The 22,398-nt window shown below is 47.1% G+C and overlaps 1 protein-coding gene across 1 annotated transcript; it reads right to left on the bottom strand.

Annotated features, from left to right (window-relative positions):
* Nucleotides 1–17,059: 17,059 nt before the first annotated feature.
* LOC126526741 (uncharacterized) lies at nt 17,060–21,898 on the bottom strand. The gene is made up of 3 exons (XM_055068231.2): nt 20,090–21,898; nt 19,566–19,731; nt 17,060–17,254 (listed from the first exon to the last, which is right to left on the bottom strand). The coding sequence occupies exon 1, from the start codon at nt 21,654–21,656 to the stop codon at nt 20,493–20,495; it is 1,164 nt and encodes a 387-aa protein (XP_054924206.1). The 5' UTR covers nt 21,657–21,898; the 3' UTR covers nt 17,060–17,254; nt 19,566–19,731; nt 20,090–20,492.
* Between the last annotated feature and the right edge of the window lie 500 nt (nt 21,899–22,398).

Genomic DNA, 22,398 nt, shown 5'->3' with positions numbered 1-22,398 from the left:
CCGCCTACATGTGGATTTTGGGGGACCCTTTAAGGGCCATTACTTCCTGGTGGTGGTGGACGCCTTTCCGAAGTGGGTAGAGGTTCTACCTGTCACCACTCAATCAGCAGGCGCGACCATTGCAGCGCTACGATAGATCTTCGCCGCCCAGGGGTTGCCGGATGTCATCGTGTCCGACAATGGTCCTGCCTTCGCCAGCGCAGAGTACCTGGCCTGGCTGACGAAAAACGGAATCCGCCGGATGATGGTTCCGCCGTACCACCCTGCTTCAAATGGTGCAGCCGAGCGGGTGGTGCAAACCATCAAAGACAAGCTCAAGAAGAGCCATACTGGGGATTTCTGCACGCAGATTGCCCGGATACTGTTTCAGTACCGGACCACGCCTCACGATGTCACTGGCCGTGCCCCCTGTGAGCTCCTGCTGGGTCGGATGGTCAAGACACCCTTGGACGTCTTGCATCCGGACCTATGATCCACAGTGCTCTTGAAGCAGCTGAAGCAAAAGCTGGCTGCTGACCAAGGATGCCGTCCCGGGCCTTTGCCAGAGTCGGGAGCTCCAGTTTTTGCCAGGAACTTCCATCCTGGCCCACCCTGGTCTGCCGGACAGGTGGTGTCTCCTGCCAGCGCCTCATCGCTGCTCGTGCGCATGCCAGACGGGGCCATGTGGCACAGACACGCCGACCATGTCAGGCCTCGCCTCGGGACCTGGCCAGCACCCTCTACTGCCACTCCTGAGTTCCAGCCCGCAGGAGGACTAGCGGCAGCACCAGTCGCTTCCAGCGGAGCACCACCCACCTCGCATGCGGATCCAGTGGTGCGGCACCCGTTGGACCGGTGTCGAGCCCAGCACCACTCACGAGGCCGAGCACTACGGACCCTCCGGTTGGCGCGAGGCCGGCTCAGGCAGCACCCGGCGTTGCCACACCCGACCCGACAACACCGGTGCCCAGGCGGAGTACTCGACGGCAGAGGCCATCGGACCGTTACTCGCCTGGATAGCAGGCAGCGTCGACCCAGCTAGGGTGGAGGCAGAGCCTCATGTTTTGAACATGGACGTTTGTTTTTTATTTAACAAACAAACTGGGGGTAAGGGGGTGTAGCAAGCATGTGACGCCCCCTCAGGCATAGTGTTCGTTCGCCGCTAGGCTCGGTGGCCTGCTAAGCTCGGCAGGCAACATTGTTCACCGCACCGCAATAAACACCGACGAGCACGGCTACTCGGCGGTCAGTCATCGTTCAGCACCACCACGTTGCGGAGCGTCCGTCTATCGGAGGGTGCCTAGAGCCCTCCCTTGTTCACGACCCCGGGTGGATCGTGACACTGGCGACGCTGATGGGATCCTCGTGACAGTAAGAGAAGCGATCGCCGAACGATCTGCAGTAATAAGTTTATTTCGAGAGTGCTTTCCTTAAATAGATGAAGCGGCGCCCTTATCTGCGCTCAAGATGGTCGATACCATAACGGCGGCTTCGCTGATACGTAACCGCACGTAACCAATGCGGTATTACATCCCTTCCCTCTAGTCATCGAAACCATAACGGTGCACTGGACGTCGCTGACGGGTAGAACGTCTCAAAACCCGTGGTTCGATCTGCAGGGGGAAGGCGCAGGCACGAAACTTGAGGATTCGGGTAGAACAAACGAGGCACTTGCACCACTTGGTGAGATCACTGGTGTTGGGTCCAGTGGCGTAGCAACGGGGGGGAGGGGGGGTACAAGGAACCAGTGGGGGAAGGGGGGGTGTCATACACGTCTGAAGACACCCGGAAATTGTCGATATCCTCGCCTTCCTCGACTACACCCGGGGGGGGGGGGGCAGAAGACCTATGGGCCCCGGGTGCCAGACGACCTAGCTACACTACTGTTTGGGTCCCAAGCCTTTTTCGTACGTGGACCCGGCGGCGTCGATGTGTGCTTCCGTCTGAAGTCTGGACCTCGTACGTAACGTGACTACGGTGCAGCAGCACTCGAGCCGCCAACCACTTTGGGCCTGACCGAAAATTCCTTATATAAACAGTCACCGCACTGAAAACTTTGTGGTGGTAACTGCCGCACGCATCGTGTCGGGGTGCTGCAGTCTTGCCCTCAAGTTCGTTCCCAACATGAGCTCTGCAGGGGCCTTGCCCGGCTCCGAGTGGGGTGTGGAATGTTGTTTGAAGAAAAACCGAGAGCCTTTACACGCTAGTGTTCCCCGGCTCTGCTTCTTGAGTGCACATTTCAACTCACGCACCATGCGTTCTGCTCTGCCATTACTTGACGGGTGGTAAGGGGAATGCATGTATTGAATGTCATTTAGCTTGAGGAACAACTGCATTTCTTCGCTCGTAAATGCTGCACCACTGTCGCGGACACAATTAAGTCCGGTAGCCGTACGTTGCGAACATCTTACGTAGCCGTTCGACCACGACAGACGAGCGCGCTGACGTCATTATTTTCACCTCCGCCCAGTTCGAGAAGGGGTCAACGACCACCAAAAACATGGCACCGTCAATGGGCCCCACAAAGTCGAGATGGATGCTGCTCCAAAAGTGGGTAGGCGCCCTAGGTTCACTTTGCCTGTTTTGTTGACACGCCCGTGCAGTGCCGCACAAATTCTTCAACCTGCGCGTTCATCCGAGGCCACCAAACGTCGGATCTCGCGATCGCTTTCATGGCCGATACTCCCGGATGATTTGCGTGCAATAGGATGAGCACACGCTTTTGCAACACCGACGGAACTACCACGCGGTTTCTCCAGACCACGCAATCTCTGTGTACAGACAGTTGATGCTTTCTTACCTCGTAATGTACCATATTCTTGGGGAACCCGCTCCTTCGGCTAGCCGTCAACGACCCATTTCATCACTTTTGAAAGCTGAAAGACTTACGACGTGCATGATGCTATATATCCCCGGCGGTGAGTAAGACATCGCCTGGAACCGCCGTCTTGATGAAATCCCAGAGCCGGCAACCTGCTCAGACAGTCCGCGTTAGCGTGGTCCTGCGTTTTGCGGTACTCCAGTTGGTACTCATACGCCGACAGCATTAAACTCCAAAGCAACATGCGAGGTGACAGAATTTTGGGAATTTTTTCCCCTCGGAATATTCCTAAGAGTGGTTTATGGTCTGTGAAAATGACAAATCTTCGCCCACCTAAGTATTGGTGAAAATGACGAACACCAAACACAATGGCTAACGCTTCTCGGTCAATTTGAGCGTAGTTCCGTTCAGCCTTCGTGAGTGTACTCGATACGTAGGCAATCGGCTGCTCGTTTCCCCAAGTTGTCACAGTGAGCCAATACTGCGCCTACACCTACCGAGGACGCATCACACAATATTGTCACGTGGTAGTGACGTATAAAGAACACAGTAGCAATACTGTGAAAGACGAGACTAACTTTTATTGAGCGAACCTGTGTCCTCAAAAGCAAGTTACACTTAAAGCACAACCATAGCGGCAAACACAGTCGGGGATCGTCAGAAATCTGATCAGCGGGTCAAGCGCGTCGGCTTCTATACATCAGTCGTCGAATGTTCCACAGTTATCGCTGGGACCCGCGTGTCTTCCACAAGTTGCATGTACAGTCAACAGCAAGAGATTGCGGGATGCGCGAGCGCGTGGCAAAGCGACCATCCTCTTTACACTGTATCCTCTCCTTCGAGCGGTGAACCCCTGGTGTCGATAACGACGCCTGCACGCATGCGCGTTCCTCCGAGACTGCAAGCGTGCATGATTCCGGGCACAGAGTACGGATACTCTGTGCTCGGAGATAATGGTTGCTAAGAAAGAAAATAAAATATTTTGTGCGAAGTAATGCGGCCGGTGGTTGTTTTGCACGCCGATCGTGTTTACTGCTGGAACTGTGCAACGATTGTGGGCAGCAGCTTAGCGCTGCTATCGGGAGCTTATGCACGCGTTTTCTTTTCCCTTCTGCGGAGCGAGCTACGAAGGAAACATTTCGTCACTTCGAGCCGCAATGAGGCAAGCTTGTGCTTTTGGGCATGAACATCGTGTACCACCGCCGGCTTCTATTGAATGTTTCCAAGCAGGACGAAACTAACACCTGACAGTATCACAGGTACGTACGTTTATTGTATAATTTCACAAGCTACATCGGATACATTTAATTTAGTTTGTAATCGGGTACCGTGCGTTCTCTACTCTGCCGGGCGTCTTTGTCTGCCGTATACGCACGATACACTGCGACTACCGTGTGCGCACCGGTGTTTGGCCGTGATCGTAAGACGATCTGTGCACAGCAGGTGTAAAAACCAACTTCGATGACCATTTTGCGCACTAAATCTTGCGGAAGGCCAATACGAGCCATTTGCGTGATTACAGCAACGTATATGTACTTCTGTACACTGATAATAAGCGAGAGTTTGCTGCATTGTGATTTATGAACGCGGCTGTCAAGTGCGTTCATGAGCGGCTACTCTTTTCAACTTATTTATGACTGTTTTCTTAGACTGCCAAGATTTGCTGCCTGTGCAAAAAAAAAAAGGCAGGAACGCCCGCTCGTGACGCAGCACTTTTCTTTCTAAGTTACATGGGCGATGTATAAAATTCTTGCGCTTTTAGAGCGGTTTATGTAACATGCATAGTGACAGAGTGAAACTAAAGCTAATGGGTGTTCTGTTGTTTTGTATTTCTTGTTATGCATCAAGCACAACATTATTTGGGTATGCACTGTAGCATTTCAACACAAAACATAATATGTATGCTGACTTCAGTTCATTGTATGTGCTCGGCTTACAAGCTCAAAATTTGAAGCATGTGTTGTGAATATCACCTTGCCGTTGGTTTCAACCTCAAAATGCCTATGTATAAATGAGCAAAGGATAAGTGGAATGCCCATCCACTCTAGGCTTCTCAAAGTCTTCAGCACAAAAGTGGTCCTGCAAATGTTTCTTGTATAGTTAGAAGTGTGATGCTGGTCACCCTAACGGTGGGCTGTCCAAGGAGGCTCCCAGGGCTTTCTTGAATGAAGCCCTGTTGAGACATGTGAAACAAGAAAAACATGGGAGGTAGCTGTAATAATAAGTTGAAATACCCTACCAAAGAGTCGAAGAATACGTTATAAAGGTTTAGAAGTTTACGCAGTGAGATAATTAAAATAGCTCAATTGAGGTGTAAACGCGCATGTGGCCGCAAACACGCAGCTTCAAGGATGGCTAACATTTAACCCATTTCTGTTTTTCTACCAGTGCCAACATAACTGCACACAAAGCGGCCCTTATGTGGACGCACGACATGCACTGACCATGTATTTATTGACTGCGATCGTCACAGTCTGCGAAAAACAAGTGCCATATGGGTCGAGTAACTCGAGGCGAGAGCGCGCTCACGTGCGCGGAGAAATAACGCGAGCACCTGGTGCACGTGAGGACGCGGAATTCTCGCGCGACAAGTGTGCCTTCGCGTGCCACGACCACGGAATAACCGCGTGTATTGAGCAACAAACGCGTACACGTGTACCCGCGTCAAGCTTGCAAGACGCGAACGATCCCTGCAATGAACTCCTGTTTTCGTAGCATCGCTAACGCCGCGTGCACTTCGGTTAAATATCTTCTAAAACAGTGCCGAAAAGCACAAGCAAGGTGTGCTTATACCTCGCACACGCGGGTGTTTTTTGTAGGCTCGAAGTTCTCCCGGCCGATTCTCTGTAACCACGCAGAACGACGCTCTCGGTCATTTTTCCCGGTCGGAATCGAGAAAAAAGTATTTCCAGACTCGGTTCGGTTGCTGCATCCGAAGGCTCAGCAGCCAGGCATGATTTCCTTGCAGTCAAACGCGAGCGCGACAATCGGAACACAAAAAAACGTAGGGAACGTGCGCTTCCTGCGCTCTAAACTCAGCCGGACCGCCCGGCGCTTGGAAGGTATATGGCACCCTAAAGTCACGTGGTACGGTTGGGCCAATGAACGCGTCGGCAGCGCGGGGAAAACGAATGCGGTACTCTGAAATTTTTTCCAGTGACGCTAATGCGCCGTGGCGGCTTTGACGGGCAGAACTTCGTTTATACAACCGAAATCAACCGCCCATTCTCGCCTTCTATTGGCCTCGAGCTCCACCACTGAAAAAGCTGGCGCCACCGTCGGCGTGGCGTTCTATTAGGGATCACGTGGATATAGCGGCCGCGTCGGCTGCTTCGAGAGCGCCGAAGCGAGCTGAAAACGAGAGTTTAAATTCCCTCGTACGCTGCGGTCCTCATTTAGTGGCGAGATTTTCCCGCTTCGAGTGTCTCCTTTACAACGCTTGAAAGCAGTAGAATAGGTAGTGGCTGCCTTTGAAGGCGCGCAACATGGTAGGCTACTGCTCGGTGCCGCAGTGCCGGACGTACGCAACGGAGCCCGGTGTCAGCCTTATTCACACGTAGCCGCAGGACAAGAAGCTGCGTGAAGCTTGGCTCGCGAAAGATAAAACCGGCAAACAGTCATGGGCTACAACTCTGGTATGCAGCAAGCACAGACGCGAGGAAGATTTCTGCTACGGCGCCGGGTCTGCGATGTTCGGAAAACGTGCGCTGAGACGCTCGCCCGAGTCCGCTGCCCGACTAATGTCATGACGGTTTGGTCTATGAACTTGTCGATGCTATAGATACTGGCAAGTTCACTGGAATGGAAAGGGAGCGGTAAGACGCACATTAAAAAAAAAAGGCATGGCATATGGTCATATTTGTACGTGTTATGAATTAATGCACTGGATTACAAAAAAGAAGCAGCGGGAATCGCACGCTGAGAACACCGATAAACATACAGTGCGACGCAACTCGAGAAATAATATGGAAACGTCCAAGAATTTAGAAGAAAAAAAAAGATTGAATCGTCGCGACGGCACATCACAGTCCCCGTAGGGTGTCGAAGTCTCTACAATGAAATTATTTTGAACAGCTCTGATAGCGCCCACGCAACAATGGTTGCTTGTATACTGTCATATGCTCATATTCTGCGGCCTAAAGCTCATGGCACGGTGCGAAAACGCGCTTACAGCGAAAGCAAAACATTGTGCGCGGACATGCATGCAGACGCGCAGTCGGTCGCTGCGAACCCGTGCGATCGCTGCATTGAGGCTTCATTCTGTTATGCCCCATTTGGTTTTACAGACAGCCCACTCTAACAACATATTTCACATAGTTTACTCAGCGTTTGACTACCTTTCACGCAAGAAGCCGGTCCGGGAGACTCCATTGCGGCGACCGCGCGCAGTGGCGTTCACTGTACGTATTCGGTAAAGAGATAGCGTCTGTAAACGATGCTGTGCTTTCAGGTTGCCCAAGATTATTATTTAGACAGTAAAAAACTTCTCTCGTTTGGAAAGTACTCACAGAAATGTCCGGGAGAGCTTGCGCGTGGTGTTTTCAGTGAGCGCTGACAGCAAAACCTATGAGGAGCGCGCCGCGTGATCCCTCGTACTACGCCAGCGAGGCGCTTCCGATAGATGGCGACTCCGTAACTCCTCGCCGCCAATAGAACGCGTATTCTGCCACGCTCTTCTGCGGTAGACCGCACCGTTCATGAAAAGAAAGAAACAATGAAGATTGGCCGCGAAAAGGTGCAGCCCAGAAAAAAAAATGACTTGTTGCGTTCGCCACCGAGGCGGCCCTGTGCGTCAGCGCTCGTGACTCGACAAAAATCGGCCGCAGTGGCACCGAGAAGTTCACGCTCCTAAACACGTTTCACAGTTTCACCCGTCGAAGCCGCCACAGCGCATATCGCCTTGCGGCTACATTCGGATATCGCCGGCGCGCGAAGAAACGCGGAAACATGCACGCTTGCACTCTCGGAGGGACGCGCATGCGTGCAGGCGTCGGTCTCGACATCAGGGGTCACCCATGGAGGAAGGAAACTGAGGAGAGGCCCTACCCTCTCCGCGCGCTAGGAGAAAAGTGTGGAGGAAATGACGTAGTTGGTTCTCCTTTGTTCTGCTGTTTTTTTTTATTTCTTTGCTGTAGTGGCCCCGCCTTTCGGGCCACAATGGCGGTTTTGTTATCGTTCTGTGCGCTCACACGTGTTGCTCCGTAGGTTTCGTACCGTGGCAAAGGCGCCGTGCGGGCAGGTTTGCCTTGGTCTCGCGTGTTTTGTTGCGCTGCGTTATCTGGACCGTGCTCTACCGGATGTTGCTGTGGCCAGGTGGGACAGGAGGAAATAAAGTTCGTGAAATGAACGCGCATGCAACGCTGTACGCAATGTACCGCGCCACGGCAATGGCAACGGACGAAGGAATATCCGCGGGAAATTTTGCCCTCTTTGGCGGAATCATGTTAACGTGCTAACGATTGTTTAGTATTGCTGCGGAGCGCGCCAGTCCGAGCAGCACGGTTGCGCGCAGCGCGGCGTGGTTTCGCGAGAAATGTAAACAAGAGAGGAGAGCTGGCCCGATAGGCGGAGCAACGCCATGAGCAACGCCAACTTCCGGCTTCACTTTCGCTTCACAAAGAGTAACGTCAGGGCCTCTCCTGAGTTTCCTTCCTCCTTGGGGGTCACCACTAGAAAGGAAGGAGTAAAACCCCTTGATAATTTGAAAGTAGCGACACTCTCCTCCTCACGGCGCTTTCCTCCTCGATTCTCCTCGATCGCCGGCTGCGCACGGCGCGCTTTTCCTCCTGGGCTCCCGCGGACGGGCCGCCGGATTCTATGGAAGCGTGTTATTTTGGGCCAGTTGCGCGCCCCAGTGGGGTTGAAAATTTTGAGAAATGCTAATAACAGCATCGATAACGCTGGAGGCAACGTTTATGAGGAGGTTGGTTTTTTCTTAAAGCCGTATGAACGGGGTATACCGATGTAAAGGGAGCTTTCAGGCGAGTTCTATACTCCAGACAATTTTTCTGAACCCTAATTTAATGAACGCTAATTCACCTTAGTGCACTCTAATCCACCTTAATGCTCCTTCATCCACCTTAATCCAGCTTAATACTCTCAACACATCTTAATCCAACTTAATCAATCTACATCGCCCCTAATGCACCTTAGCCTACCGTATGCGGTCTTAATCCTCCTTTATCAACCCTAATCCATCATAATCCACCTTAATACTCCTTCATCCACCTTAATCCTTATTCATGCACCTTAATTCAACTTAACCCTGCTTAACAGCCCCAATCTACCTTAATACACCCTAATCCACCTCTATCAAGCCTAATACAGAGCCATGGTCCCTAATCCACCTTAATCTACCCTAATCCATCCTAATCGGTCTTAATCCTCCTTTATCAACCCTAATTCACCGTAATACACATTATTCGACCTTAATCTTCCTTTATCCGCCTTAGTCCTCCATAATCCTTGTTCATGCACCCTAATCGGTCTTAATACCCTTTCATCAACCTTCACCTTAATCCATCATAATCCTCCTCCACCCACCTTAATGTTTATTCATGCATCAATCCTTCATAATGCACTCTAATCCACCTTAATCTTCTTTAATACACTCTAACCTTAATCCTCCCTAATCCACGTTATGTCAAAGACTAATGATTCATTAATTAACTTGGGTAACCATTCTCTTATACAGGGGTGGACATGCTTTGGGTCACCTCTGGCCTTCCTTGGGTCGCATGATACTTCCAGTTTACAACGCGACCTTGAAACATATAGAGCCTTAAAACTAAAAAAAACTTAATGTTGACTAGCTAACGCTCATCACCTGCAACACTCTAAGAACAGTTTACACCCTTTGGTGTGCCCCTTCTGATAACGCGCGTGCCGTTCGTTACTGGAAAGTTCCGGGCTCGCAGCGTTAAAGAAAGGAAACGCATCAAGGCAGATGACGATTACCGTTGTGTGGCAGAAGGGTCACGCCAAAGGGTGTAAACTGTTCTTAGAATGAATACCACGGTCCAGCTTTTCGGTATACTCGCCACTAATTTTTTCAGGGCGCAAAGCAGAATCTATAATGCTGCACTTCCGGCTGAATAACAACAGTTAGCGACCTGCGAGGTGATGGAGCCGCCCCAGAATATTAAGCATACTGAGGACAACCGCAACAAAAACGCTGGTGAGCAGGCCGAAAGAATGAAAACAAAAATGCAGCATTACCGGATGCTTTGCTACGAGCTATAAGACGCCTCAGCTAGCAAACAACGCTGTTCTTTGTCGGAACAAAGTTCTTTCGGCCAATGTCATGCAGCCACTGCTTCTTGCACAAGCCGTCACGTTTTCATAGTATCATAAAAACGGCATAACCATCTTCAGGCTTCTTGCTGCAGTTATATGCGCAACAGCCCGGCATAGCGCTAGCACATTGAGCAGGAAACACAGCGTACAACGTTCGCTACGCCGAGCTAAAGCGCCGAGCCAGCCGTGCTCAGGAGGAAAATGGCGCGAACGAAAAAGGAAAACACAAGTAAAACTCAAGATCCGCGCGTTTCCAAGGGCAACGGCACGGAGACCAATCGTCATGCACAAAAACGGGGGCGAAACTGGTTGCCGCGGGGAAACTCGCAAGGGGCGAGGAAGTCGCGCGGCGGCGGCAGAGTTCAAAGAGTGTCGCTACTTTCAAATTATCAAGGGATTTTCGGAAGGAGGGTCGCTTTGCCACGCGCTCGCGCATCCCGCAGTCTTTTGCTGTTGACTGTACACTATTCACGTCGAGCATACATCCAATCTGATTAAACAAGGTTCGGTCACAGATAGCGGATGGAATCATCGATAACATTCCAGAAACTTCCAATACATGCAGGCGCGTCCTGCGCTGTGCGATAACATTTATTAGGCGGTGAAACGTGGTCGCCCAATAAAGATAAACAAGTAGACGTGTCAATGTCAAGGGAGCACTTTCGTTCAAATGTACCAGCAAGGACCCTGACGTTGACATTTTTAGGCCTTCGAACGCCATTTGATGCTGCTCCTCCCACTTCCAGTTGGCATTTTTATCAAGAAAACGATAAAGCTTTTCGGCTGTTTCAGACCTACCCTGCAAGAACGGATTGTAAAAGTTTATCATACCTAAATATGCTTGTGGCTCTTTCTTGTTGGTTGGGGCTGGGCTTTGTGGATTGCCTCTATTTCAGTTTCGGCCGGATAGCAGAATTGAACATGCTCTCAGGAACGGAGGAAGCCTAAAAGCAGTGAAGAAGAAACTAGGAATTGGCAAGAATCAGATGTATGCGTTAAGAGACAAAGCCGGCAATATCATTACTAATATGGTTGAGATAGGTCAAGTGGCTGAGGAGTCCTATATAGATTTATACAGTACCAGTGGCACCCACGACGATAATGAAAGAGAGAATAGTCTAGAGGAATTCGAAATCCCACAGGTAACACCGGAAGAAGAAGAAAGCCTTGGGAGCTATGCAAAGGGGGAAGGCAGCTGGGGAGGATCAGGTAACAGCAGATTTCTTGAAGGATGGTGGGCAGATTGTTCTAGAGAAACTGGCCACCCTGCATACGCAATGCCTCATGACCTCGAGCGTACCGGAATCTTGGAAGAATGCTAACATAATCCTAATTCATAAGAAAGGGGACGCCAAATACTTGAAAAATTATAGACCGATCAGCTTACTGTCAGTTGCCTACAAACTATTTACTAAGGTAATCGCAAATAGAATCAGGAACACCTTAGACTTCTGCCAAACAAAGGACCAGGCAGGATTCCGTAAAGGCTACTCAACAATAGACCCTATTCACACTATCAATCAGGTGATAGAGAAATATGCGGAATATAACCAACCCTTATATATAGCTTTCATTGATTACGAGAAAGCGTTTGATTCTGTCGAAACCTCAGCAGTCATGGAGGCATTACGGAATCAGGGTGTAGACGAGCGGTATGTAAAAATACTGAAAGATATCTATAGCGGTTCCACAGCCACCGTAGTTCTACATAAAGAATGCAACAAAATCCCAATAAAAAAAGGCGTCAGGCAGGGAGATACGATTTCTCCAATGCTATTCACAGCGTGTTTACAGGAGGTATTCGGAGACCTGGATTGGGAAGAATCGGGGATAAAAGTTAGTGGAGAATACCTTAGTAACTTGCGATTCGCTGATGATATTGCCTTACTTAGTAACTCAGGGGACCAATTGCAATGCATGCTCACTGACCTGGAGAGGCAAAGCAGAAGAGTGGGTCTAAAAATTAATCTGCAGGAACCTAAAGTAATGCTTAACAGTCTCGGAAGAGAACAGCAATTTACAATAGGTAGGGAGGCACTGGAAGTGGTAAGGGAATACATCTACTTAGGGCATGTAGTGACGACGGATCCGGATCATGAGACGGAAATAATCAGAAGTATAAGAATGGGCTGGGGTACGTTTGGCAGGCATTCTCAGATCATGAACAGCAGGTTGCGATTATACCTCAAGAGAAAAGTGTATAATAGCTGTGTCTTACCAGTACTCACCTACGGGGCAGAAACCTGGCGGCTTACGAAAAGGGTTCTACTTAAATTGAGGACGACGCAACGAGCTATGGAAAGAAGTATGGTGGGTGTAACGTTAAGGGATAAGAAAAGAGCAGATTGGGTGAGGGAACAAACGCGAGTTAATGACATCTCAGTTGAAATCAAGAAAAAGAAATGGCCATGGGCAGGACATGTAATGAGGAGCGAAGATAACCGATGGTCATTAAGGGTTACGGACTGGATTCCAAGGGAAGGGAAGCCTAGCAGGGGGCGGCAGAAAGTTAGGTGGGCGGATGAGATTAAGAAGTTTGCAGGGACGACATGGCCACGATTATACATGACCGGGGTTGTTGGAGAAGTATGGGAGAGGCCTTTGCCCTGCAGTGGGCGTAACCGGGCTGATGATGATTGGTCAAAATCTTTTTTTGAACCACCCCCACTCCTGTCTATCACGCGATGTCACGAAAACCGCGATAGTTCCCCATCTGATATGACGTGTACACACTGATTATGCATGATTTGACCTAACAAAAGAAAAATAGCTATTTCTCATTCGACGCCTTTTCCCCATTAGCCATCGGCTATTGGTCAAGAGTTTTCGGGCTGCACCTACTTCACCTGCCTGGCACGCGACGTCACAAAACCGCAAGAACTCACCGCGTCAAGGTGACGTGTACGCCTTAAACATGCATTAATATGCCGAACAAAACTGAATTTTCTTCTGAATAGCCGCAGGCTGCCCCGTTCCGAAAGGAATAAAAGATGGCTTCCGCCGATCACTCAGGCACTGGCTACTCGCACCTGCGCGAGAGTATGGGTTTATTTGCGTATAATGAAGCTTTCTGCGTGGCAGTGTAACGTTTTCGAGCACTTACGGCACGTTTACGACCTCGTTCTACCAATGCTTCTTTGCTGAAGATCCGTTTTAGTGTCATTCTTAAGCTTCCGTTGCATGAAGCCGCGACTTTTGACCAGCCACCGCAAGCTAAGTGAGATAAAGTGGACCAATCGCAGACGCCGGCACCACCCTCTTCATCCGGTTATCGATTTTCAGTGCACTGGCTAGGCCCCATCGAATCCCTCTCCACTTGAGTGTGCTCCTCGCCTCTTGCCAGCCAGTTAGGTAAGACAAGCCGCTCAATGTAGGCATTGTTATTCGTTTTTCGAGCAAACGAAAGTGACCTCCTATGACCGAGGAGCGTGTTTGATTGCTTTGTTCAGACGACCCTACGGGTCACCGCCCGACGCTTGCGTCAGTGCTTACGCAAATTTGACGTCAGGAGATTGGAATAAAAACATATCGGAATAGTTTTACGTTATACGGCCCCAGATGTGGTGATACCAACAAGATCCGTCAAAATATAGCTAAAAACGTCACATGTATCATCAACGACAGCTGCTGAACTGGTAGCCCTGCGTACGGCTCTTCATTATAGGAGGAACCACCTGATACATGGTCAGTCTTCTGCGATTCCAAGGCAGCCCTAAAGAGTATACTCTTTAGGGCTGCCTAAAGCATTTCACATGCATCTCACATGAGCATGCATCTCACATGAGCATTTCGTCGCAGAGATAAGAGAAGTCCATCATCGCATAGTTGACGAAGGACATGATATATCAGAGGTTGCCTAGTCACTGTGGCATACATGACAATAATCGAGCCGGCACAGCTGCCCGATCTGCCCATGACGGCGTCAGCTGCGTTGCCATTCCTCTTTCGAAAGCCGACGCAGCGAAATAACTTTCCGCACTTGCGCGTGAGCTCACATTAGCTCAATGGAATTCATCCGAGTTCACAAGTGCACGCCTTCATACCCTGGACCCTACTTTACAAATCCGTATTCCGCCCGAGCTTCCACGACGTGACTGCACCCTTCTAGTCCGTCTATGGCTTGGAGTAATCTTTTCTTATCGGAATGGCCAACAGCCCACTTTGTGACTTCTTCGGGTGCAATGAAACAATCGAGCACCTTCTTTGTCAGTGCTCTCATTTCAACCCGCAAAGAGCAGTCTTCTCAGCCACCCTAGACAAACTGGACAAGCGCCCAAAGACATAAAAGATCCTTGAAAACTGGCCTACGCGAGCATCCGCTATGAAGGCACTGCTGCGGTACTTGAAAGACACGGGACTTTCTGGCAAATTGTGACTGTACACTGTCTGACGTAGGATTGTACGGTGACATTACGTAACACTAGGAACGCCTTTGCTGGCTGCGTGACAGTGCCCACAGAAACTGTTCGTGTGTACGTGCGTCTGTGTGTGTAGGTTTCTTTACTTCTATAATTTTTTTATCCTTCTATCTCTCACCTATCGCATCCCCTTGCCCCTCCCCAAGTACAGGGTAGCCAACCGGAGATCATCTCTGGTTAACCTCCCTGTCTTTCATTTGCCTTTCTCTCTCTCTCTCTATGGTGTTGGGCTGCTAAGCACGAGGTCGCGGGATCGAATCCCGGCCACGGCGGCAGCATTTCGATGGAGGCGAAATGCGAAAACACCTGTCTACTTAGATTTAGGTGCGCGTTAAAGGAACCCCAGGTGGTCCAAATTTCTGGAGTCGCCTCCTACAGCGTGCTTCATTATCAGATCCTGGTTTTCGCACATAAAAATCCATAAATAATTCAATCTTCAAAAGTCTGCAGTACAGTTCATTTCCCTGCTGAGCCCGTTTTACTCATGAAATTTCACTGCCAACTGAAGCGGAACTTGACATTAAATTGTTGCAGCGAAGCAAGCATCTAATTTCACTTCAATAAGAATCAGGCTTTCACCATTCCACTATACTAGGCGAGGAAAACGTATAATATTACGCGCTCATCATTTTATTTTTGTGACTACCGCCTTAATTGGGTAAAAGTTTGAAGTATTACGAATTATTTGCAGCCTCGTGGAGGAACAGTGGATGGCGGTTATCAGGGCGTGCGCGGGGCTTCACTGCAGAGTTCAATTGTATCCGATTATAGTGGCGCTTTTTTTTTTTTTTTCATTAGCTCTGGAAGAATAATAAAGAAATATATATATGCGGAATAAGCACAGGTTCTTCTGGATCCCTCGTTTACTGCTCTACCAAGTGAAGTGCCAAAACCGACTCCTATTGTTATTTGGGAAGTTGCGTAACGATGGGTGACCGCCACTCCCGTACAACCGCGTAGAGTGCAGGACTCTGCGGTCCTAGACGTACTGCGCCCATCGTGGTAGGTTACAAAAACACCTACATAAGCACAGCAGAGAAGTGCCTACGTCAGGCGGCTCGACTAATAACTGTAGAAGTGCCATTCACAATGCACGGAATTCACATTCACAATGCACGGCAGCGTTTTCTCTACTTTCTTTTTAAATAAAAAGGTGTTGATGCATAAGTGTTTTCATAAACAATGGTTAAATTTGTTAATTTTCACTTTTCCGTCCTGTTTGGCTATTGCCTTGGCTTGATTTCTCAACACCTTGCGACTCTTGTTTCCAGTTGCCAATTTTGCACAAAAAGTGCTGTGCAATTAGGGAAAAACCAAACGAGGTAACGGGTGACAGTCACATTGATTTTTGGTTTAAGGGTTATTGCAGGGTAGGAAGAAGGACGCTGTTCCGCATTATTTTAATTTGCACCTTATTTAACCCATATCGCGGGTATGTGGTTCCGAAGATCTGCCAGCGTCTCGGCGAGCCGCCACTCGAGGTAATAATGAAGCAAAAGGAAAAGTTAAACTCAACTGGCGTTTGCTCCTGCAACTCGTTCCTGAAGCATACAGACCAGCTGACTCCGAACCGTATCCCTTTCCTGGTCCCTGGATTAGTCTAAACAAAGAAGGTTAAAGTAACGAAGCAACAGCCATGCGCGTGATCGTTGAATAGATGGTGACAACTGAACGCATCTCGAGTTATTCGCGCGGGCACCGAATCGATGAGAAAACTGGTGTTCACACCCTAGGAGATGCTGATAAATACACTGTAAAAAATTTTTTCGAAAAAAAAACAGACATTTTCTGGCAGCTGTCCTGCCAGAAAAAGCCTGTACAGTTCTGTTTTCCGTTTTTCAGTTTTTCGGTTATTTTACAATGTTAGTTTTTTATCATTTACCGAAAATCCCTGTAAAATTTCTGTGAAATTTCATTTTCTGTTTCGAAGCAAGTCTGTGATTTTCAGGTTTTTCTTTCTCATTATTTACTGAAAGCGTGTAAAATGTCTGTGAAATTCACTTTTCTGTTTTCAGTGATTGTGTTATTTTACAGTGCTTCTTTTCTGTCATGTACAGAAAATCTGTGAAATTCACTTTTCTGTTTTCAGTTATTCTGTTATTTTACAATGTTTCTTTTCTATCATGTACAGAAAATCTGTGAATGCAAATTCAGTTTAGTTGTCTGTTTTTGGCTGCCCTGTTAATTTACACACAATTTTCTTTTTGGTTTACACAAAATATATTTGAAATTCCTGCAAAGTTCTGTTTCCTATTTGTTTTTCTTTAATCCAATTTTTTTCCCCGCACAAAATACGGTTTCTGTGCAAGCACAAGGGCTCATTAAATTACAAATACGATCTTTGCATCGTTTATACCAATGAAAGTGTGATATTACAGAATTCGTTGCTCGAGGGAAGTTGCCTGTAGTAGTTTAAGAATATCTAAATATGAAACGTTTGCACAACACACTGATTTTCATCAGTATAGCATTGCCTGAGAACCAAAAGCCAAGCAGCTTGATATGAATGAACACTTTATTAAAACGAAAGTCACATCAGCAGTCTTCTATAGCTCGAAAACTATTTCTGAGCCCAACATAATGAAATGTTATACAACACAAGCAACAGAAACTAAAAATCTAAAAGTCATAGTCTTTCGAAGCCGTTACGAGTGCAGCCACTCTTGGTGACAGGCAGTGCTGCTTCCCGCCATTCTTTTGCACCTTTGTTCCTCTTGCAGGATTAATACCTGCAATAGCCCTGAAACAAAGAGCCACGAGCTATCACTAACGACCAGGCACAAAAACAATTTTTATAGTTGAAAGACAAAAATATATTCGTTCTACACTTGCACAACCATTCTGACAAGGGTGGATGTGTTAAAAAAATCAGGTCTCATATATGATCCACTACGTTCTGAGGGGTAAAAGCTAAGTAAGAAAAGCACTAATATCTTACCTGTTCCCACCCAAAAATAAAACTCTAGCTTTGTGAGGCATCACTTTGCTGCTCAAACCTTCTTGCCAAGCTCCTCATAGCGATAAAGCAGCAAGATTCGTTTTATCAACAACCGCACATCAGCATGACTCACAGGCACTGCTAGGCGGAAAGAGCATACGATGCTTCTACAATGTCATCGTTTACGAGGCATGTGTTGGAGTTTCCGGTCATACAGGTACCATTGGAAACAGAAGTATCTAGGATGCTAGTGAAGTCATTTAAGTACCTTGCTTCTCAGTGATCACCTCATTTTACGACCACATATTAAGTGACTTGAGATCGATTTTCATCTCCACAAGTGAGGATTTGATCCAGTGGGTAATGATAAAAGTGATGGACTCGTTCGTAGCTTATGCGCCCTAGGAACTCATAGCCACTACAGTACATGTGGCCTTATGAATGAGGAGGCGTGAACGGATAAAACAAGGAGAAACGTGCTTTAATAAAACGTTAGGTCTCTTTTGCTGACCTTGTTTCAACGGTTTGCCATGTCAGAACGCACCCCTCTCCCATAAAAAACAGCCTGAAATCCGTACCCCGATTCCATTACCTTAAGTGTGTATGTGTGAGATGCGGCAGAAAAAGAGCGGGAGAGACATTTTTTTCCGTCTGATTGATATTTTATATACAGGGTGATTTTTGTCACTTTTGAAGATATTTGTTTTAAATACTTAGCTACGTCGGTGTGGTCTTCTGAGCTGGACTGTACAGCAAGGCAGACATAGGTACCTCAAATGTATCTGTAGTTACATAATTAACTTTGACTGACGTTTCTATTTTTCATCTCAGAAGCAAGGTAGGTTATGTTGCAAAATTGATGGTCGTCAACTTTGAATATGAGCTGTTTTAAATATTCCTAAACGGCAGTATCATTCGAGACATCGACCAACAAAAATACACATATGAAAGCTCGTTGAGTCAGTTTTCCACCATTGCATATTCATAGAAAAATCGCTTCTCGCACTTCTAATGCATGCAGCAAGTACAGACGCAGTTAGTGTATTTTTATGATGTATAACTTAACTAGATTTCGGCGGGAATACGATGAGCAGTTACGGCATTGTATAGTTAGGTAAAGTGGGCCAGCCAATTGAACAAGCTTTCCTTCGATACTTCGAAATACATTGCCGAGTAACAAAACTTAAAAATAAGCCTAACCTTCGACGTTGACAGATAAATTTTGCGATACAACCTTCCCTTTAAAGCAGAAATATTAAAGTTTGTTACCTAATTTAAGCTGATTAATCGTCTAATAATTCATCCTTATGAGGTACATAATGTCCACTTTGCAGTACAATCCAGCACAATAGAAAGCATCGGCGCATTTCTCACACTTTTTAAAATAGAAGGCTGCAAAGGTTAAAAAAAAATTAACGTTTATAATACAGTTGCGTGCTTGTCACTTGCTTTGTTTTTGGTGTTGCGCTTTATTAAAACAAAACAACAAAGTACCTGATCTCAGACCTTCACGTTTACTAGAATGCATCCTTGACTGTATGCTCTTGCATTAGCCTCCCAGCAGAACTAATAGACAGCACACAGGCGTGATCCCTAGCTGCTGCTGTACTGTTAACTATAGAGATAAAAGGTTTCTTTATGATGTCTCGCTGTTTGACACATATTTTCAAAAATGAGACTGGATAATGAGGACATGTTATTACGTCAGTCAATGGTAAATCAATTATTAATTTCTTGTACTACAATGTTGCTAAAACTCCCTACCTTAAAGCAAATTTTCTTCGGTGCTGCTCCTATACTACAGCACACTACCAAATATCTTTAGCGTTACTGCGTCCCAGTGCTAGTTCCATGCCAAACTGAAGAAATGCCAACTTTCACCTCTATAAGCAAACTTCATTGACAGTATGATATTCTCGATGAACACGCACACTGTTCAAAAAGCTTTTCAGTTGAAGTGCATTTTCTTCGCATACTGTCAGTTTAGCAGCGTAGTAACCGCTTTTCTAAATAAGGTTTTGGAAGATTGGCAGACTGCAGTATGCAATTGCGCAGGGCGTGCTGTTACGTCAGGCAAGTGTACAAGTGAGTGAACATTGGCTTCAGTTCTTACCTCTGTGTGAATTCCAAGCACAGGCTCGTCTCCTTCTGATACTGGATGTTAAAAGCAAAATGGGCAAAGAACAGCAGCTTGAAGGCCTCGTCTGGCTTCGATGCATGAAGTACTGGATGGTTGTCCACGCAGATTGTGTATGAATTAGCAGTCAGAAAAGTCCATCCTGGAAAAGAGTTGGAAGGAAGAATTATTCGCTTTGTCCTTCTGTTTTCATTATTTCTTTCAGTTACGCGTACAGCCTCTTTATTCAGAGGGGTGGGTCCATCACCATTAGGTTTAGGAAGATAAGTGAAAAACGAGGAAGGGATAACGACGAAGATTGCATTGGCCTATACATGATAGGCACATCGAGCCAACAATACTCATTAAGCATTTCAATCAGCGGGAAGTGTCTTTTAATAAAATGCATACATTTGTCTAATATAATACAGATTTGCATTTCGGACAAGGTAGCACCATTTAGTGCATTTTTCAGCAATGTTTTTATGAACTGCCCCTTTAGTCAATCATCAGTATCTTACCTTTCGCGCAGATGAAAGGACAGCTTGGCAGATCCCCCAAGTCATCGTCGCTGGCCGTCTCCTTACATGAAAAATCCAATTCACATGTGCATTAGCATTAAGATCGGTCAATGGAATGTAATAAAAGAAAAATGTTGCCTTAAGTCCTCAACACAGACGCCATTTCACTTAATATGAGTTACCATTGCGTCGCATGCTAAAGCACACCGCAGCAAGTCTGCTGGCTTTGACGATAAATTTTTGTTTATGGGCAAGGTTGACATAAAACTTCCAGATTTTTCTGTTATCTCAGTACAAATGTTAGAGACGTGGGATTAAAACAATCACTGCACTACTGTTATAAAAGGCAGTGCTGACTTGGTTATTGGGAGGAATAAATTAATGGGACACTTGACATTGTGCATTACCGTGCGACGACTGCAAGGAAATAATGCAAACTACATTTGTCAGTTTTTACCTCTGTTAGCTTGTAGAACCGCTCTTTGTCTTCTCCGAAGATTGCGAGCAGTAGTAGTGGCATGGCTTCGTATTCAACTGCCATTGACTTCCTGTTAGTTTTGGCAGCTTCTATTTCTTGGAGACAAGACTTCACACATTCTTTTTTTACTTGGCTGTGTGCGTAACGAAAAACTTGCCGTCCAACAGTCTTTAGTCGGTCATCAAAAGTCTGTGCAACATTTGAGCCTAGCAAGATGTTTACGTGGTTGGTCAGGTGCTTTGCCTGAAACAGAAATGGCCAGCTTCGCTCAATGTCTCGAATATTTTTGGATGCATTGATAAGCTGACGTTGTGATGCATAAGTCTCCGACATGAGCTGTGCAACCATGGTCTCGTCTGGAAACGCAAGCCTGAACTGCGACAGCAGGTCGTCTTTTTTATTCTCCTGTGAGTCAGCGGTCTCGTCAGATGGAAGCTTTGGTTGCCATGCCACACACCCATACGAGTCTCTCTGAATCTTCACTCGTTTGACACGCAAGTCCAGTTCATCGTCCGGTTCGAACTGATGTGGCTGCTCAGAGCTTGGCCTTCGTTTGTTGTTAACACAGTTTTCAAGTTTCCACAAGAGTGTCTCAATACCCGAGCCAATTACTGCCCCATTTAGGGTGTCCTCGAATGTCTTCGGGTAATAGCTGACAATTTCAGCTGCGATGGCCCTCAAGATCTTGCGACCTGGCTTCCTATTTATGGCAAGAATATGGTCACTCACAAGTCGTACCATTTCATTCAAGTCGCTCTTTACTGGACGCTTCCCTTCTTGGCAAGCCTTCATAAGTTGTGGTGGGAAAACCTCCCAAGGTGTAGAAAAGCTTGCACCCTGTGTGCTTGTAGGCGATTGAATGTCGTTTGGAGAAAGTGACACTGGTGGGTTAGGCGTAGCCGCTGAGTGAAACCTTTCAAGAAGAATCCTTCTGCTGATGGGCTTTAAAAATTGCAAGTCCTCTTCAACCACATACTTCAGATGTTCCAGGGCCTCTACACCACAATGCTGCAGCTTCTGGACTGTCAGCTCTACAGTCTCCTTGTCCAGGGCTGGCAGCCAGTTGGAAATTCGCTGTTCCAACTCCATTGCAGCTATCTGAAACACAGTTCAAACTCCATCAAGTAATCCATGCTTCAAAACAAAAACAGGATAACTGCAGCGGGCAAGGTTGTACAGGATTAATGGTGTGTTGTCAAGCAAGCTGTCGAGCTCAATGCACTTGATTGGACCGTCATTACTTAAGATGTTAAAATACTGCATTCCTGGTTCATATGATGTACTAACAGTTTTTACAAGAAAAAAATGCCGGGCATCTTTTGACAGGATCAGCTGTATTTCCCCAAACATTAGTTCGCCGTTCTGCCGTGACATTACAACTAACATTTTGCACTCATACAACAGACCCCGAATAGTTGCTTGCTGTGTTGAGAAAATTTCCCCTTCATCAGAAACAACTTCCCGAACTTCGTTCTGAATTTCAGGACTGCAAAGGCTGATCATGAAAGTAGATGCATTGTCGAGAACGTCAGTACTGCTTCCTGTGTTCTTGTAAGCTTGGAAAAGCTGATGCCGCTGAGATAAAGTCAACGTTAAATTCTTGAAATTTTGACAGTTTCTAGCACATTTCTTGAAGTAGCTGTGTTTGCTCTCGCATCGCACTGTCCACTATCTGATCAGGGGACAAAACTGCATAATAAGCATTGGATAGTGAAGAAGGTAATGGTGTTTTGGCCTCAATGGAATATTTGGGAACAGAGCTGCTCTGCTTGTCACGTAATCTTCGATGATATCTTGGAGCCTCATAGCCATTGCACTTGTAACTGCTGGC

Source organism: Dermacentor andersoni, chromosome 8 (assembly GCF_023375885.2).
Source record: "Dermacentor andersoni chromosome 8, qqDerAnde1_hic_scaffold, whole genome shotgun sequence".
Lineage (NCBI taxonomy): Eukaryota > Metazoa > Arthropoda > Arachnida > Ixodida > Ixodidae > Dermacentor > Dermacentor andersoni.
This window is presented reverse-complemented; position numbering and strand designations above follow the sequence as displayed.

Bases quoted from the DNA above. Each gene is read 5' to 3' on its own strand.
- LOC126526741 (XM_055068231.2), bottom strand. From the start codon at position 21,656: ATGGAGTTGGAACAGCGAATTTCCAACTGGCTGCCAGCCCTGGACAAG.